Source organism: Mucor mucedo (genome assembly GCF_025094135.1).
Source record: "Mucor mucedo strain NRRL 3635 chromosome Unknown EV154scaffold_15, whole genome shotgun sequence".
NCBI classification, from domain to species: Eukaryota; Fungi; Mucoromycota; class Mucoromycetes; order Mucorales; family Mucoraceae; genus Mucor; species Mucor mucedo.
The window spans coordinates 69,946-88,128 of NW_026252299.1; the positions used below are offsets into that span (position 1 = coordinate 69,946).

General features: G+C 35.6%; 5 protein-coding genes across 5 annotated transcripts; 3 read left to right on the forward strand and 2 right to left on the reverse strand.

Annotated features, from left to right (window-relative positions):
* Positions 1-122: 122 nt before the first annotated feature.
* EV154DRAFT_577427 (uncharacterized protein) lies at positions 123-1,749 on the forward strand (the record flags this gene model as incomplete). The annotated part of the gene is made up of 2 exons (XM_051606525.1): positions 123-693; positions 776-1,749. The coding sequence occupies exons 1-2, from the start codon at positions 573-575 to the stop codon at positions 1,747-1,749; spliced, it is 1,095 nt and encodes a 364-aa protein (XP_051461091.1). The 5' UTR covers positions 123-572.
* A 1,117-nt stretch (positions 1,750-2,866) lies between these two features.
* EV154DRAFT_497516 (ribosomal protein L13e) lies at positions 2,867-4,228 on the reverse strand. The gene is made up of 4 exons (XM_051600277.1): positions 4,194-4,228; positions 3,716-3,964; positions 3,465-3,638; positions 2,867-3,176 (listed from the first exon to the last, which is right to left on the reverse strand). Exons 2-4 carry the CDS (start codon positions 3,959-3,961, stop codon positions 2,961-2,963), a joined length of 636 nt encoding a protein of 211 aa, XP_051461092.1. The 5' UTR covers positions 3,962-3,964; positions 4,194-4,228; the 3' UTR covers positions 2,867-2,960.
* Positions 4,229-8,658: 4,430 nt separating this feature from the next.
* Positions 8,659-10,398, forward strand: EV154DRAFT_599776 (uncharacterized protein). Its single transcript, XM_051607132.1, has 3 exons — positions 8,659-9,495; positions 9,571-9,931; positions 9,993-10,398. Exons 1-3 carry the CDS (start codon positions 8,675-8,677, stop codon positions 10,104-10,106), a joined length of 1,296 nt encoding a protein of 431 aa, XP_051461093.1. The 5' UTR covers positions 8,659-8,674; the 3' UTR covers positions 10,107-10,398.
* A 470-nt stretch (positions 10,399-10,868) lies between these two features.
* Positions 10,869-12,623, forward strand: EV154DRAFT_497520 (Metallo-dependent phosphatase-like protein). The gene is made up of 5 exons (XM_051600278.1): positions 10,869-11,037; positions 11,103-11,317; positions 11,402-11,506; positions 11,591-12,041; positions 12,103-12,623. The coding sequence occupies exons 1-5, from the start codon at positions 10,893-10,895 to the stop codon at positions 12,510-12,512; spliced, it is 1,326 nt and encodes a 441-aa protein (XP_051461094.1). The 5' UTR covers positions 10,869-10,892; the 3' UTR covers positions 12,513-12,623.
* Positions 12,624-14,466: 1,843 nt separating this feature from the next.
* EV154DRAFT_560047 (uncharacterized protein) lies at positions 14,467-17,421 on the reverse strand (the record flags this gene model as incomplete). The annotated part of the gene is made up of 6 exons (XM_051605587.1): positions 14,467-15,105; positions 15,165-16,002; positions 16,061-16,160; positions 16,231-16,470; positions 16,531-16,696; positions 16,756-17,421. The coding sequence occupies 6 exons, from the start codon at positions 17,419-17,421 to the stop codon at positions 14,467-14,469; spliced, it is 2,649 nt and encodes an 882-aa protein (XP_051461095.1).
* Positions 17,422-18,183: the final 762 nt, after the last annotated feature.

Genomic DNA, 18,183 nt, shown 5'->3' on the forward strand with positions numbered 1-18,183 from the left:
GTGATTAAACTCCCCTTTATGCTTTAACGATTGTTAAAACCAATGTCAAGAATGGTGACTGTCGATGCTCTCCCTCCTTGATTCTATCAGCATATAAAGGGCAAAAAAAAAAAAATATACATATATAATGTTTTTTTCTTTTACTTTTTTTTTGTTGAACCTGAACTAAATCACACGAAATTTTATTATGTAGATCACTTCAAGTATTTTTCTTTATGGCACATGTTTTTTTTAATTACTGCGCGATAGGTTGTTTGTCTGTTTATGATAGACCAATTACCAAAGAGTAAAATAAAATGAATGACACAAATATTGACAAAATAAAAAGGGAGTCTTCTTTTGCACCCTTTTTCCCCATTATATTTTCATGATGGGCCCAAGATACGCCCAAAAAGGAGGTCATGCTAGGTACATATTTGACTCTACCTTTGTGTCTATACGTGACACACACACAAAGTCACCCCTGAAAGATTCATTTTTGTTTATACCCTTTCTTCTCCCTGATCTCATCTCTCTTCCCTTTCTCTTTTACTTTTTCTTTTTTTTTTTCTAAAAAAAAAAGAAAACTGCGCATGTTAAGAGTCTCTTCCATTTTGTACCTTCAAAGGGTATGGTCTCGTCCGTCAAACGTGATTGTTCGCGAAACATCAAATAATTCTGTACAACAAGAAACTGTGGCTACAATAGACAATGGTAATTAATAATTAATTCTTTTATTTCTCCCCTTTTTTTTAAAAATTAACTCCTTCTGACATTTTTATTAATCAAATAATAGCATCGATACCCGATGCTTCCTTACCGCAGGCACCGCCAAAAGACATTTTAGAATCATTAAAAAAATCTGAACGAAAAGAGCAAGTATTACAAGATCAGCAATGCATTGATGATGAACACGAGCGCTTAAAACAAGAGCGTCTAAAAAACGAACAAGATCTGTTCCTGATAACACAGGAACGGCAAAAAAGGGAAAAGGAATTAGAAACCCTTCAATTGGAGCGACAGAAATTAGAGCAAGAGGAACAACTTCAAAGAATGAAGAGAGAAAGACAAAAGGAAGAAGAACAGCGCGACAAGATTAGGTTTGAGAGACAAAGAAAGATTCTGCAAGACCGTCAAGAAGAAGAAGACAAACAAACAAGGTTTCGTCTAGAAGAAGAGCGTCTTGAACAGGAACGCTTACACGAAGAGCGTCTCTTCCGAGAGTCGTTACTCGTGGTAACGGCCGCACCTACGGAACAATACCCAGTAACCAAGGCAACGACTCCACCGCCTTCCATCACAGGTGATAACTCATGCTCCAGTAGCAGCACTAACCTATTTGAAAGAACTCTCCCGGCCATGTCTCATGAAACATCATTCCACCCTTACAATTTACCCCTCATTCAATCAAGACAGCATCCGCAACAAAATCAGCAGCAGCAGCAGCAGCATGACCGTGACTATTATGACGACGACCTTTCTTCCGATTTGGATAGCGAACATATTATTGATCAATTACCCACGCCCCCTTCCACGCCCAACAAATTCTCTCCCAAACGTATACTCCATAAAGCAAAATCAAGCATCACCGATGACTCTGTGCGAAACTTGGGAAGAAGGACGAGTTTATTTCTCGAAAAAAAGCTGACTCCGTCCACCAGTGACGATTTTTCAATCACTAGTATGAGAAGACAATCTTCCAAGATATCAGGTAAAGGAAAATCATTCACAAAGAAATTAAAACGTGTCTTATCTTTTCATCAATCCTAAAAATATAAAATAAAAATCTTGTTCAAATTGATTGTTCTCTTTTTGAGGTGCTTTCTAATTATTTTTATTGCCATTTTTTTTTAAAAAATAACGAGTTGTGTCTAGGTAAAATTCCTTTTATTACTCCTGCAAATAGTCCACAAGTGCCCAGACGCTATATTGTAAATAGGCTTTAGTTCAATTTTGATGGACAATGCTGAAACAGCTTCTTTAACTTTCGTGATGTTTGTATTTATCAAATAAAGAACTGCATGATAAAATAGCGTTAATTTTTTTTTTTTTTTCATTCCAATTAAACAAGTTATGTTAAACAAGACTCAGCTTTTTTTTCTCTTATTGCACTTTAAAACTTGTCAAAATAAATTCCTTTTAATAGAAATACCTGGTTTTTTTTTATATATATTATCATTATTATTTCACAGTACTTAATCTTGATAAATATTCAGTCATGCTAGATAAAACAGCTAATTGCATAATTTTCTTATCGTATTATACTTTAAGGTTATTTTGTTGAATGCAGCAATATGACTAAATGCTAAAAATGGAATGCATATTTAAATCAAGAAGGTTTACTCTATGTTATGGCATGGATTGTTGACATAGCAGATGCATTATCATAAAATATACAACATCTTCCGATGGCTAACAGCCGTATGTGCACATTATTCATGTTGTTCGAAAGCGACTACCGTCTACTCACATTTATATGTCACAAGGTATAATCATTTCATATTATTGACTTAGCGTAAAATGATTGTGGACTACTTTATAGTTATCAATCATTTATCTTTTAAGTTTGTTAATGATAAAACTTTGACATTCGCGAAAACGGGGTTTTACCACCTTCTGTTGCAGTTATCACATTTCGATAACCTTTAAAGATAGTATGGGCGGTTAGAGGTATTTCTGATCTGTAATCCAGTCAACCCACCGCTCCCAAGGCAATTGATCCCCCCCCCTCCCAAAAAAAAATGAATAAACTTTCTAATGCCACCACCAAAAATAAGCCACCCCAAATTACCTAAATTTTTTTTATGAAATTGACAATTCAATAGGGGTACACACAAAACACACAATAAAGAAAACAACAATGCAAATGCAAATTTTGATTTTATAGTTTTTTTTTAGGTAATAAAAAGTTTTATTTTAAAATCATTACTGATGCAACAATAATCAAAAAAAGAGAATTAAAGGTGAGGTTAAGAAGAAATTTACTTCTTCTTGTTGGCCTCCTCCTCAGCCTTATCACGAATACGCTTCTCACGAGCACCGAGGGTACGGGCAGCGGAGCGAGCATAACGGAGCTTCATGTAAGAGCTAGTAGCCTTCTCTTCAGCGGTGATAGCACGAGCTTCAGGACCAGCAGCGGCTTGCTCAACAGGGAAGAGAGCACCACGGAATTGGACAGCAGAAGCGACCTCAGCAGCCTTTTTTTAAAGAAAACAAGAAAAAATGTTAAAAACTCGAAAATTTCCTCCATCATAAATCTCCATTTGTGCAATTTGTGTGTTATGCAATTTTCTTTTAGTCCGTCCACCCTCGAGAAAATGAATGCTGTCAAACCAGGTTACACTTTTTCTAAAACCTCCCAATGTATAAACTCTAATTTTCTCGACATGATTGCATTCTTCACCTTGATGTTTTTTGTTTTTTTGCATACACAAATCACACAAATATAATATAAACACAACACAGAAAAAAAATTGATTATTTACCTCAGAATCTCCCTTCTTGGCCTTACCGGCCTTACGGGGGAAGACAATAAGCTTAGCCTTGTAAGCCTTCAAGCGTTGAACGTTAAGTTCAAGAGACTCGTTGGACTTGTTACGACGACGGTGGTCAACAGCAATACCGATGGAACGGGCTTCCTTGCGACGGACACCGGCTTCCTATACAATCGAAAAAAAAAATATAGATTAGAATGTGATTCCTAAATAAAGAGAATGTTTCTTTTTTTTTTTTTTACCTTGAGTTCTTCAAGAGTGAAACCACGACCGGATCTCAACTTCATGTTGTAACGAACAGTAGGACAACGGACAGCAGGACGGAGAAGACCATCAATAGGTCTGGGGGCAATACGGCCAGCCTTTTGAACACGTGCGATTCTTCTGGACTTCTTGCGACCGGCTTGATCGAACCAAGTCTTAACGCGACGGTCCCATTGCTTGCGGAAATGCTGGTTAGGCAACTGATTGTTGTGCTTTAAAACCATGATCTGTTGATATTTATAGGAGGTTGAATAGAGAGAGAAAGTTGAAAATGAAGGGGAGGAATGGATTTATACAAAAAAAAAAATTAAAAGTTCTAAGTTAGTTCTCTGCATATATTCAAAAAAAAATTCAATTCGATGTCGTTTTCGAATCCTATCCACGCATCATCAATCGTCTTATGGATGGATTCCATTTGATGTATTTGATGGATGGATGATTGAACTTTATACGTACAAATGACCAGTAAGGGAAAAGAGAACGGCTTAACGATACAGCAAAATGTCTACACAAGTAGACAAAAAAAAAGTCCGGCGGACACCTAAAAAAATTTGTTTTTTCGCAATACAAGTTCCGCCCCTCTCACCCGAACATTTAAGACCTTCATTCTACCCCACAACAGTGTTATATATACCTTGACCTATGCTTGAAAGCCGTCTAACAAGCATTAAAAAGAACATTATAGGTATACAGTTACAAGAGGGGGTTTCTCTATGTACTCTGTCATACAAATTAGTTGCGGCAAATGGCTTTATCGAAACAAATGTTGTACCTTATGCTACATTGCTTAAGCTGGATTTTGTGTTTACACTGTGCAAAAAGCTTTTTTATCTGACAGTTAATAGCTTTTTTTAACTGCAATATCTGCATTTATCTATGACGTGAGGTATCCGACAATAGTTACAGCAAGTAATGCATCCTCAACTTCTCTCCTTCCACCACCCCTCCCCCCCCCCCTTTTTTTTGTCGGAGGAGGTCTGTCGCCATTCATCAGAGTATTAAACATTGGCTTTGAACTTTTTTATGCATCTTTACAGAGATAGTTTAAGCCTTATTCAAATGCGTTTGTGTCCAAGTGAGTGAAAATGTGAGACTACTAGGATAAGCAAAGTTACATAATACCTTGTCCTGTCTCACTTACCCAACTTTGTTTTAATTATTGAATATAAAATTTCCGAGCTTAAATTGGTTGGGATGAAATGATTCATGATATTTGGCAACAGTATGATGTTATTGTCATATTATCGGTACCAAAAGCTGTACGTTTTTCGTCTTTGGAATCTTAAAATTTCAGTCGAAATTTATTCTGCTACGGCAGAGATTTAAGTTCGGGAGACTGATACTGATACTGACAGAAAAAAACAATCTCAAATTATCGGTTAAATCGGTTAAATCGGTTAAAGGGATAAATTGAATGCTTTGTTATACAAATTTCCGGGTTGGATACTATCTGTGGACACCCAATATAACAGATATAAGGTCAATTAGACTTTTGGGGTTTGTTTAAAAATAGTTCACTTTTTTAGCCCTGCCATCATCCATGATAAATATGATACGTTCAGCTTCGTTTACAGTTTTCCCTTTAAATGTTACTGTATAATGGCATATATGAATATACCGGATAATAGCGAAATCATCAAGGAGTTAGTGACATTAGTGAAGCGATCTATGATGTTATCTTTATTAGGATAGTCACTGGGAAAAAACCAAAAACATAATAGCTAAATCGTGTTGGTGTTTGTATTGCGACAGTGAGCACAATATGTTACAAACATGAGTATGTTCTGCTTCAAAAAAAAAAAAATTAGCGCACCCTTTACGAGTACTGTACAAAGGAAAAATAGTGGTACCAAGATCAAATCAATCAATGGGTATTTATTTGCTGCAATTAGTCATGTCCCTCGGTACTTATGATTGCGTCTATACATAGTTATATAGCTTATTCTCGGGTTGAAAACGCCTAACCTTGTAGTTACCCCGTAGTCTCAATAGCAGTAATACCTTTCAAAGTAAGTTTATATTTATATGGAGCAACAGTTCAAAGCACACAATTAGCTTTTTATTTCCTTAGCAAAAATTGGGGGGTTTTTTTTTTTTTTTTTTTTTTTTCATTAAGCATGGTGCGACATTTACTAAATAATAAAGCTAATTAATACCAAACAGTAGTAGTTTTATATAAAAGTAACTCATGACCAATTACTAGAATTTTCAAAACGGGTAGATATAGCCTACCATTGATGAAACATGAATATACAATGGCTGATAAAAAAAAGTGATTTATGTCCACCAAGTATAAAATTTGAGATTGATTTTAAAATTTTTTTTTGAATAAAACTAGACATTGTTCCTTCAGTTGAGGACTTATAAACTTTCCTGGGGCAAACTCTTCTTGTACAACTGATAATTGCTATCAAAAGTGATCAAGATAAAAAATTGTCAAAGTAAAACTCGGGACAAGACAGGAAATATTGTACGTGTGATGGGTTAAGGGTGGAGCTTTCCTATAAATTGCCTGTAAGCATGAGAAACAATATGGGTAAGAGAGACTCCGTGACATAAGGTTACTTACTCCAATTTCCCAACTTTTACAGCTGGGGGCCCTTTCCATGCTGGTTTTTTCAATACCAGTCTTACAATCACTTATGGTTATTAGACAGTTACATCACACGTTTTTTGTTTAAATATATATGAACTGAGTAGATAAATCACTAATTTTACAGAATAATATTTTTCTCTGAAAATGAGAATTCTTAATTCATAGTATAACACATACACAAAAAGCGTCTTGATCATATGATTATTACTCTTGCAGATATAATTATTAATTGACAAACAAAGGCGATGGGGGGAAAGCTTGTTAATAATGAATAATGGGGTTTCACTCACTCGATATTGCCAAGTGGGTTTGGTAATTGAAGATAATTTAAAGTTAACCTACTGTCATTTACACCCCTCCCTTTCAATTGTTTAGATAATATGTGTTATTCCTTTTATGGGGTGTTTAACTCCATGGAAACCATTGGGATATACGCAATGGTAAAAAAAAATATTTTTTATTTTTTGCCCCAGCTTTTACTGAGTTTTTCTTATTGTTCTAAATTAAAATAAGATCACCGGCTTATTTTTAAAATTAAAAAAAAAAAAGGGAGGAGGGGCGTATGATCTCAGAAGATCTCTATTTGCCACTGAAGAAGGGTGAAAAAAAACTTACCTAAGGAAAAAGGGTAAACTGGGACCTAGTTTTTACCTCCTTTTTCCCAAGCCATTGTAATACGATGCATGAACAACAATAAAAAAAAAGTGGAATGACATGGTTTTATAAGTCATGATATGGAATTGCAATTTATTTTTTGTCATTGGCGCGAGTGGGAGATGAGTCTGTCAAATGCACACGAAGAAAGAAAAAACGTGTTGTTTTAAACCCAAGGATGCCCAATGTTAAGTGATCCGCTTGGAGTATCAGATGTTGTAAAGATATGCTATTTTTAGTAAAATGTAGATTTCTTTTTTTTTTTTCTGGGGAATTTTATTAGATAATTCTTAGTAACACCATCACAGGGAATAAACATCGTACCACTAAAAAAAGCCTCCACCCTTATCTTCCCAGTTATGTGCAAGTGAAAAAAAAAAAAAAAAAGTAAGAAGGCATGACCAACTTTTGCCCTTTTGTTTGTCGATGCCTCTTATATTTTTCCTTCCCGGATTAACCCTGTTTGTATGCCACGTTTTTCATGGTTTTTATAAAATTTCAATGGTAAAAAAAAAAAAAAAAAAGGGCGAGATTAAAAAGTAATTATACATGAGCAGCCAATGATGTAATTGTAACAATGAAAAAAAGTGTACAGGTCGGTGTATTACAAAAAGATCAGCTTACAAGTTAAAAAAAGTGGTACATGCTTTTTTTTTTTTATTGTTTTGTTTAGAAATTGGCGCGCGAGTATATACGCACATGCGCACGCGCGATAGGACCGAAGTGCATATGATGAAAGTAATTTGTCAAAATAAGAAGATTTCAAATAACAACAGTTTCAAAAAATAAATAAATAAAAATCTGTTTAGGGTTTAAACTCATTTTTAACCATAAATAAGTGTGGGGGACTTTTTTTAACTGAAACCAGTCATTTTCCAGCGTTTTTCCAAATTACTGTATTTAGATCCATGTTACACCACACCACGTTATTTTTTATTCTAACCATTTGATCTCCTTACCTTTACCGTGAGTGTGGGTGTCAAAAAAGCAAAGTGGGGTTTCCCTTTCTCTTATCTGGAGCCAGTAAGGAAAGAGAGAAAAGAGAGGCTTTCATCAGGATATATCGGTATTTGAGGGGATGTGAATAAATCATAAATTTTTACTACTAGGTCATTTTTGTAAAACGTTAACAACTTCCCCACATTACTTCAATTTTTTTTATTATTCCGCTCATTTTATTAAACTCACCTGTTTTTTTATTTCTTCACATCCTAATAAAAAGGAAGAAATGACCCTGTTTGTATTTCATAAGCTTGTAAAAAATGGAATAAAAGGAAAATGGGATATGTTTACTATTCATGATTTACACATGAAAAGTGTTAAATTGGTGATTATTATTTCATATGACAAATGTTATTGTTTAAAATTACGTCTAGTAGCGCACTGTTGCTGGTATTTTGCAGCATTCAAACGACAAGGATCAATTTATTGGACGAATTGAAACAATTTACCGCAGGCTCCCACACTCATGACTCCACATTTACTAATCTAACGAAGGAACGAATAAGCGGAGAGAAAAAGGGGTTTAGTGACCCTGAGAAAATCGAATGAATACATGGACGGGAAGTTTATGGAAAAAAAAAAAAAAAAAAAAAAAAAAAAATTTAAAGAAAACCCTGTTTGAAATAATTTTTTTTTTTCTTTTTTCTTTTTTCCTTTATTATTTTTAACAAAAAAAACATAAAAGATGTCTGATTATAATAACTATAGTTTACTAAAAGATACCTCAAAAGCAGTACCTCTCTATCATCATGAACAAGTACCCTTTCATTCATTCTCACGTCAATCGATTTCCAGCAATAGCAATACTAATTACAATAATTTAGTTTCACCAGTCATGAACAATAACAACCTGAAAGGAGGGGAACCAAACATGGTTTCGGGAGACCTCCAAGATATCATTTACAGTTATCAATCACAGCCTGAATTATTAAGGTTAATATTATTAAGTAAACTGGAAGAGGATAAGAGAAGAGCAGAAGAGGCAAAATTAAGAGCCAAAGAATTGGATCTGTTATTAATTCAACAGCAACAACAACAGCAAATGCTTACTTCGAACAATAGCGATACTATGTCAGCTTACCCCACGAATTCACCCTCCACATTTCAACAACAGCAACAGCAACAACAACAACAACAACAACAACAACAGCAGCAGCAACAACAGCAGCAACAACAACAGCAACAACAACAGCAACCATCTTTCAGTACGTCCAACTTTAATATGAATCCTACACCACCCATCAGTAGTAATTCTTCTACGGACGGTGGTCGACCTAATAATTTCTCTCACATGCGACGCACGAGCCTTGATGCCATCTTGGCTTCTCCCACACATTGTGCTCCCAACCCTCTATTACAACAACACAACCATCGACGGGATTCAACACTAGGTTCATCCTTCACAGGCAGTGCTGATTCTGAAGAATTTGATGACCGCACATTTTCTCCCATCCCCACATCCACAACTACCCCGGTCTCCGCTTCCTCTCTGCTCCAAATGGAAAGGTAAATTTTTTTTCTTTCTCCCCCCGCCTGGGTTATAATCTAAATTACTAATAATAATTTTTTTTTAAACTTCAGTTATGGTTCTGCTGCCGCTGCTGCAGTGATGTCGTCACTCCAAAATAAGCAACACCCACTATCACCAAGTGATTATCAAATGGAAGAAGACTCGTATACCAACTCATTACATCATCAATTGGACAGCAGAATGGTTTCGTCTTCACCTTCCTCATCATCCGCTACTAATATCACAACGAATGCTCGCTACGATTTCCCACCAAGACCCCGTCGTAGAAGAGAAATGCAGGCCATTACGAAAATTGTAGAGACTAGAGAATATCCCTATGTCGACGGCTACTTTTGGAAAAACAATGGTAACACCGTTCAAAAAAAGACTGGTAACAAGAGCGTGTATTACAAATGCTCCAACAGTAATAAGGTATATACCACAGTTGCAAGGGGAAACAAAGCATCATATACTCACACTACTTTTTGTATAGGGTTGTCCAGTGAATAAAACCGTCACTTGGAAAGATCAAGGTGAATATCTCATCAAGTATCGTGGAGAGCATTTAATGGATTGTAACAAGGTCCAAAGAATTGTGGATGTTTAAACAATGTCCAGAACACACACTTTTTTATTTATGTACTATATGAACCTTCTTATATCTTTTTTTTTACACAAAAAAAAAAAACTCTTCTTATGACCCCCACTACCACCACCCGCACCTCTTGTAATATTATTTTCCTCTCTCACACAATCTCCTCCCCCTTTCTTAATAACTTCTTTCTGTAATACCACCCTTGCTATACGTTTTATATATGATTTTTTTGTGTAGTTTCCAAACCCAAACTGGATTTGGGGTTTAGGCAGGCAAAAAAATAAACACATTTTTTTTTCTTTCTTTCTTTCTGTTGTAAACATAGTCACTTGACATGATCGTTGTCAAGATAAACAATAGCGTTTTTTTTTTTTACATAATCAAAACATTGACAATCATCTTAATTTATATTAAATAAATCTATGAATAGGCATGACCGTTTTATTTTTTTCATTGTGTAATTAATTACTCTTTCAAGGGGAAGAGTACCGGAACAGGTATTGCATTAATTAATGGCTTTATTATATCGTTACACTAAATCATAAAGCTCTTGCCTTATTATTACGGAAATGAAATTGGGGGAAAGGGCCTCTTGACGTTAAGTAATTCAATGTCAGCGCTAATATTAAGCGAGAGAAAAGGGGCACCATGAATGATTAGATTGCACAAGAAAGACAATTCATTGTTAAACAAAAAGTGGAGAATGAAAAAAAAAAAAAAAAGTATATAACAAAAGGTTTCAATGATTTTTCTTTTTTTTTTTTTTTGTCGACATTTTTTATTTTTTATACAATTCCAATGGGGTGGATTCAATCATTTACATGCATTACTGCTTGCGTCTTGTTATTACAACAATCAACTGTGAGCGCCATGCCCATGAATGAACCTAGAGCTCTCATTAAGCGAGGTGCCACCTTGACCGGTAAATTTCTTCACATCACCGGTAAGCATCTCTAATTAAAAATAATTTTCATACATAATAAACTAAACACATGTAAAAAAAAAAAGATATCCATATAGACCCAAAATATTTAGAAGGCGCTGACCCAGACAATTACTGTCATCGTCATGGCAAGAAGCGATCCAGCGAAAGTGGTAAATACGGAGCCTTGGGTACCAGATGTGATTCCCCTGTGGCTCTTGTCAAGACCGCATTTGACTTTCTCAAGAAAGAAATCAGAGACATTGATTTCATTATTTATACTGGTGACACCGTCAGACATGTGAGTAGCCCTAAAGTTCTACCAAACAATTTAGTTTGTGTTCCCCTTTAATTCTGCAGAATTCTCAACCTCTATTAATTATAGGACCGCGATGATGATTTACCTAGAACAAAAAAGGATGTCATTGATGGACATACTTCAGTCATGAAGTACTTTCAATCTGCTTATGATCTCAAGCACACTCCCTATGTAATTATATTAGATGCCTATTTCCTATCATTTTTCTGGAACAAGTGAAACTCACATTATTTTTGCATTCTTCTATTTATATAGATACCCACCATTGGTAACAATGATGCATTTGGTCACAACGACGTGGTAAAGAACGATAAGATCTTTACCAGCCTGAAAACCATCTGGTCCCCCTTAAGTCTCAATTTGACCCAGGCCTTTAGTTCGGGCGGTTACTTTGTGCAAGACATTGTGCCAGACAAATTAAGTGTCATCAATTTAAACTCCATGTACTTTTTCGAAAAGAATTCCGACGTTGCTGATTGTAGCAGTTCCACAAGCCCTGCTACCGTTCAAATGAAATGGCTCGAATCAACTCTCAAGGAATTCAAGTCCAAGGGCAATGGTCACCAAGTCTATATGATGAGTCACGTTCCACCCATCGATGATGATGGCTCCAAGCTCTACAAGGATTCTTGCTATTCCCAATACTTGAATTTGCTCGGTAATTATGGTTCCATTATTGCCGGTCATTTCAATGGTCATACCAACAGTAAGTGTTACTTCTTTTTCAAAGCATTTTACTGAGCACTAACCTTTAATTCTACGTAAAGACGACAATTTAAATGCTGTGATTCCTGACGGAAAGAAGGACTTTACCTATATTGCTGCTGATGACAAGGATGCACGTGATCTTAAGTCTACTTTAGCTAAATCCGCTGTTGCTCTCTTCAACGCTCCCTCTATTATTCCTGTCCATAACCCCGCTCTTCGTGTCTACACCTATGATATTGAAGGCAAAGATTACCCTTATGGTACCATCCGTAACTGGGAACAATATTATATTGATCTGGACGATGCCAATAACGGTGGCCCCGTTGAATTCAAACTTGAGTACAATGCTACCCATCTTTACGGTGTCGATCATTTTGATGGTGCTGGTGTTGGTCAGGCCATTACAAACATTGTTAGTAACGACAAGTCTCGTGATCTGTACAAGAAATATGCCCAAGTCTCCTCTTAAAAATCGCACTAAAAGAAAACCGGTTTTTCTTTTTGAGTGTGTCCACATACCAATTATTCCTTTTAATATCTCAAAATAAATTAATCTTGTCATTACCACCCCCCATCCCAATTCGTATGAGTTACAGTGTTCTTATTGGAGTCTTAAATTTACAATGTTCGTGTAATACATGCATACGGTAGCATTTTCGCATTAAAAAATTGTAACAATTGCTGCAACACTAAATTTTTTGGTACTCTCTCGGCAAAGCTCTTTTAAAAAAAAAGAGAGATCCGGTCGCGCATGCCTCCCTCTTTTTTTTTTTAGAAAAATTGTATATAGACGACCTCATTAAAGCAGATGACCCAGCATTAATGTAATATTACCTCAAACCTTACCATTTTCAAAAGAATAAATGCAGTGGCACATCTCCCCTCAAAAAGTAACTTTGGTCTCCGACTAAAATTCGTTTTTTTGCATCACTCAAAATTTGTTTGTGTTCTAAACGAATTTGGAAGCAGTAGCAATTGACATCGACATGTATAAAGAGTAGAGAAAAAACATTTTTGCTCTTCTTTGGTCTTCAGGTCACACGTTCCTGTAAATTTTTAATACTATTTAAATCGAGCAGTGTTCCAAAGGCTGTAGTACTCTTTAATCGCTTTATATTAGAGGAGTCTGTTGGTCGTCAAAGTCGTTCGGCAATAAAAAATCTATGCGCAGCCAAATGGGGTCTTTGCTTTTTTCTTGTGTCGCTTCATTTGTATTTGAGTACAGTCTAACTTAGGTTAGTAGTTCATGGTTCTAAGGACTTCTCACAAAACTAGTACCACATCCGTTCGTCCGGTAGGGTGGATTCAGGAGCTAGTAAGAAGACGGCATATGGCCGTATCTGTTTGAAGCCTTCCACACGCTCTTAGTATTTAGTCTTGGTTGGTTAGAATATAGTTCCGTCTATGATGCTAATGCTATGTAAGAAGTTAACTACCCAAATGTATCTTGTAAATGCTTTGCCTTGGTTTGTTTATGTCTATACTAGATATATTGGAATTTGTATAAGCAGCCAAAGACTGTCACCTTCCTATTTACTTGCTTCATCTATACAGAATATTCACCTTAAAGCCAATGTCTGTACAGGTGCAACTGCACCGAATGAGATACTAAGGTAAAAAGTATCATCCGCAACATGGTGTAAGGGGCATTGATCTTGGTGATTCTCATATTGTGTATTGTGGGCAGGCAGTATGGGGGTTGATTGAATTTAGGTTCTCTTATCACTTGAAGATTGACCTTTATTTTTGGGTCAGGACATGCTTCCACCTTCGAGCCAGCTATTTTTTAGCTGACATCTAAGAGAAGCACTTGTATATCACTTTCAATAACTATTTAACACAAAATAAAGCTATCTTCTTAGATTTTACCACTTCAGGTAAATGTTTGGCCGATGTATGTCGCATGTACCATTTTATAAAGAGATGCATTATGTTTTATATAATTTTGGCACTATATTATTAAAAACGTCTTGCTCCTATATAATAAATTTTTCTTCAGATGTTAATAAGGTCAAACTAGTGTAACTCACTTTACTTTTATTGCTTTTGTAAGGCCTCTCTAATGTTAAACATATAGCCAGTTTTTTTTAAAGAATATGAGACCAACGGCCGTTTTAAGCGTGCCACATTTGTGCTACATTTGTGGTTAATTTCAAGAGAGGACCTTTGGTTTTTGGTGATTTTTCGGACTTCTGCATTAATTAGTTGATCTTTACATTCAATACTAATAGTGACTCCAATACGCGTCATTTGAAGACTGATCGTGAAGTGAATCAATCTCCCATCTATTCCAACTATGTACGGCATAATAATTTTGACTTCCGCTATTTTTGCATGACTCTTGGTAAGGTACCTATTGTTAGCATTTTCTTTAGAGTCGCAAGAGAAGATTGCTTGCATAAAAATTAGCCAGTTGTGAGGGTTTACTTACAATAAATATAAGTACCTACTACTGCAGCATTGGGATATAGAACATATGCATCTTTTTGATATACTGTTTGTAGCTCGTTTTTTAAGATCTGACCTTGTTTTACGAAATACTCTATACGGTCTTTTTCAAAATTCCAATCACCATTGGGACCTTTCACTCTCCTCTTACTTGAATCCGGCAAGATTTTTTCAAATGGAGCCTGTACCTCTAATCCAAGGGATTGTGTGGCAGTTGTTCTTGATATCGTACGGGGATTTAAGGCGTAAGATACTGCACCGTAAGAAATAGCTTCAACACCTTCGGTAGGAAAGCTAACATGACACACACCCTTATACCGGTCTTTAATGCGTTGTTGCAGGTATCTGGATTGGGAAAAGCCACCAACCATCAAAATTGTGTCAATTCGTCTGTCTACTTTTTTTGCTTGGTTTAACTGATCATCGATAAGGTAAAAAATACGATCAACTACTGGGTCGAATATTTGCTCTTTCATAACTTGGTTCTTCATTTTCAGCGTTCTATTCGCATTAGTCATGCTATAAGTAGAATCGCTGGTAAAATTTCTAATCCCGTTCCCGGGCAAATTAATATCGTAATAAGAGTCGCCTTGCAAATTAGGCATAAAGTCAAGCTACATTTGATAAAAATTAGTTAGGAAGAGCTATATCCACATAATAAAAGATCTGTTACCTTATAGTTTTTCACAAAATCATTCATAACATCATCAAGAAGGGCATTTTCTTTGTCTATATCTACTCCAAAGCTCTTATAAAATTCATGGAGATAATTTTGAAATCCCACGTCAAGACAAGTTGAACCGCAGATATCACCCACACCGTCACCGATTTGAAAAATCATTTGTTTTGTAGTAGGTGTATCGTATTCTTCTTTGTTTAGCTGTAAATTAAATGTAACCAGATCTACAGTTCCTCCACCAGCATCACATACAATAAAGTTCGTATCATTCAATTTTTCATCCTCTTTTTCAAAATATTCGGTTTTTCTCTTCATACAGAACAATGCTGCTGCCTCGGGTTCACTGATTATAAGAAGCTGGTCGACCTCATTTTTTTCAATTAGAGTAGCTTCAACTGCAGCTTGCACCATGGAATTTCGGGCTACTGAATTCCACATAGCAGGTACAGTCATCACGTATTTAATCTTGTATTTTTTCAAAAGCTTTGACCTGTTATAGAAAGTAAAACTTTCATCCATTTCTTTAGATACGATATACTCAACAACATAATTTTTGAAAAACTTGAGATAATCAGCTATAATTCTGACCACATCCACTTCGTTTTTTGGGTATCCATCATCAGGAACCCCTCCTCGTTCTTCAAATTCTTCCAGATCATCAGTGTTTTCCAAATATTTGGAGCACAAAAACAATTTAAAATTTCCTAGAATGCTATTTTTACGGCGCTTTGCTACAAGTTTTGCTTCTTCAGACCAATATTTTGGCTTCATATTTTTTTCGTACACTAACAAGGTTGGGGTCTTTCCAAAATTATTTAGATGGCCTCCAGGCCTACGGTTATCAATTAGAGTGTTGTTGAAGTTTCAAAAACTCTTGCACTTGAAATTACCAACCCGTTTTTATGGTCTTGATTTTTTTTGTACCTACAGGTTTTCCATTCTTATCCTTAAGCTGGACGTAAGAGCATCCAGAAAAGCAGGTACCAAAATCTAATGATTATGAGGAAACAATTTAAAAAACTAAATTAAATGTCCAGGATCTTTGTCAGCGTTTACAAACCAATTCCAACAATTAAGTCATAAGCATTATTTTCATCGTTATCATCAGTAGATTCCTCCGACACTATTTCTGGTAAGGGCGGTCTTCTATCAGAAAATGGGGATCGGTGTTCATTATAAAGAGAGAAGGGCGTTTGAGATTTGTAGCTATTTAATGTTGAAGAGACAGCGCCCGAGGAAACCATTCCAAGTGAATGTTCAATAGTAGAACGATGATACTTCAACTTACTCTTATCTCTGGCTAAAAGGTTTTCAATAAAGTATGCATTGACACCATGCCTTTTAGCGAAAAAAGTCTTACAGTGACCATGAGTTTCATTAGCTATTGATACAAATTTAGCTATGCTCTCGATAAATGGTTTTAAGACAATTCTGTCTAAATCTTCATACGTAAACCCAATGGGATTTCCATCAATATCATCTTGTGATATGGCAGTCTGTGTTGGGGCATACATATTAAATTCATACTTGTAAAAGAAAAAAGTAGTTGAGATAAAGAAAAATAGATATAAATAATAATATTTACCTTCATTTTTTTGGAAAAAGTTTGAACAAATTGATCAATGTGTGAAATATCTAAATTTAACGCTGTCAAATTTTCTATCAAATAATCTTTGAACTTGATGTCTAGATTTATTGACCCTTGTGCTATATCGTCAGAAATTCCAGTAACAGTACTCAATGATTCAGTGGAAGCTGTATGAACTTTTGCTATCCCAATAGAGATGTCGCCTACATCGAAAACGAAGTAATCCTGATTACTTTGGATACCGGTCTCGTTTCTGTCAAGAGAAAGATGATAATGAGCTATAGCGACAGCTTCGATGACAAATAAAAGTCGGTGCTCAGCTTCAAACTCCTCGATAATTCCTGCTTCAATAAAGCAGTCTTTCATAAATTCTTGTCGATCGGTTGGACAAACGAGGCAATAACCAATAGTTTTAATATCTTCATCAATAAACTCTTCGTTAACAAATTCTTGGAAGTGCACATTTTTGACAACGTTTTTATGAACCTGTAACCTTTTGAGAGCAAGTTGAACAAAATATTTCAAATAATCAGTAATAACTTTTCTGACGGTTAAACCATCCATCAGTCGGCCAAGCTTTTCATCTGAAGCATCTATGTCAAGAAGATATTGACTGATGTTATCTACGTAAACACCTATATCATTGACATCGTCGTGTTGCATACCAAATTTTGGGGTGTCGTTCCCATCTTTCGAGTACAAAATTGAAGAAAAAAATATTTTAGGAGGTTTCATCGAATCGTCCCTGTCTTAAGCTTTTAGTAACTTTCATAAAACTTAATATTCATTTCCTTTTAAAACGTAAGGTACCAAGATAAAACGGTGATAATATTAAGTGGGTCATTTACATGAGCTATCGAGACCCCTGAATTAGTTGTTCCTAAATCTGTTGTATAAAATGTTATAAGGTTGGTCCGGGTAGTTGAAATATCACCACTAACCGATTCCGACAACGTATTCTATCTGATTTACACTAGTCATGGTTTTGAAAGAAGATAAAAATGAAAATAAATAGAAAAACGAATATCAAAGAGCCTAAATTATACAAATCATCCTGTCATACAGTCAAAAGTCACTCTTTGTGGTCGTACAAAACTGTGTGTTACCATGACTCAGATTGATAAAGTCAAATGGATAAAGAAGTGTGGGCAAAACCACTTTGTCATTGATGCTCGGATGAGATTTATGACGGTGGAACTTTATTTCGTTTGCTGTTACTTTTGATGTTTTTGACAGTTATATTTGAGTGAATGGAAACAAATCTTGTACGACAATGAACAAATGCGGGACTCAGCCTGTGTAGGTGTGTCTAAATGTACGGAGGCCTGCGTCGCTCTGTGTCGATGTATACTGATTTGTGTAGGTTAGTTTAGGTTATTGTAGATTAGTTTAGGTTATTGTAGATTAGTGTATGTCAGTGTAGGT

Bases quoted from the DNA above. Each gene is read 5' to 3' on its own strand.
- EV154DRAFT_497516 (XM_051600277.1), bottom strand. From the start codon at position 3,961: ATGGTTTTAAAGCACAACAATCAGTTGCCTAACCAGCATTTCCGCAAG. The intron at 3,639-3,715 runs GTAAAAAAAAAA...TCGATTGTATAG, and splicing joins TCACTCTTGAAGAACTCAAG to GAAGCCGGTGTCCGTCGCAA. The intron at 3,177-3,464 runs GTAAATAATCAA...CTTTAAAAAAAG, and splicing joins CCAAGAAGGGAGATTCTGAG to GCTGCTGAGGTCGCTTCTGC.
- EV154DRAFT_497520 (XM_051600278.1), top strand. From the start codon at position 10,893: ATGGGGTGGATTCAATCATTTACATGCATTACTGCTTGCGTCTTGTTA. The intron at 11,038-11,102 runs GTAAGCATCTCT...AAAAAAAAAAAG, and splicing joins TAAATTTCTTCACATCACCG to ATATCCATATAGACCCAAAA. The intron at 11,507-11,590 runs GTAATTATATTA...CTATTTATATAG, and splicing joins ATCTCAAGCACACTCCCTAT to ATACCCACCATTGGTAACAA.
- EV154DRAFT_599776 (XM_051607132.1), top strand. From the start codon at position 8,675: ATGTCTGATTATAATAACTATAGTTTACTAAAAGATACCTCAAAAGCA. The intron at 9,496-9,570 runs GTAAATTTTTTT...TTTAAACTTCAG, and splicing joins TCTCTGCTCCAAATGGAAAG to TTATGGTTCTGCTGCCGCTG. The intron at 9,932-9,992 runs GTATATACCACA...CTTTTTGTATAG, and splicing joins AATGCTCCAACAGTAATAAG to GGTTGTCCAGTGAATAAAAC.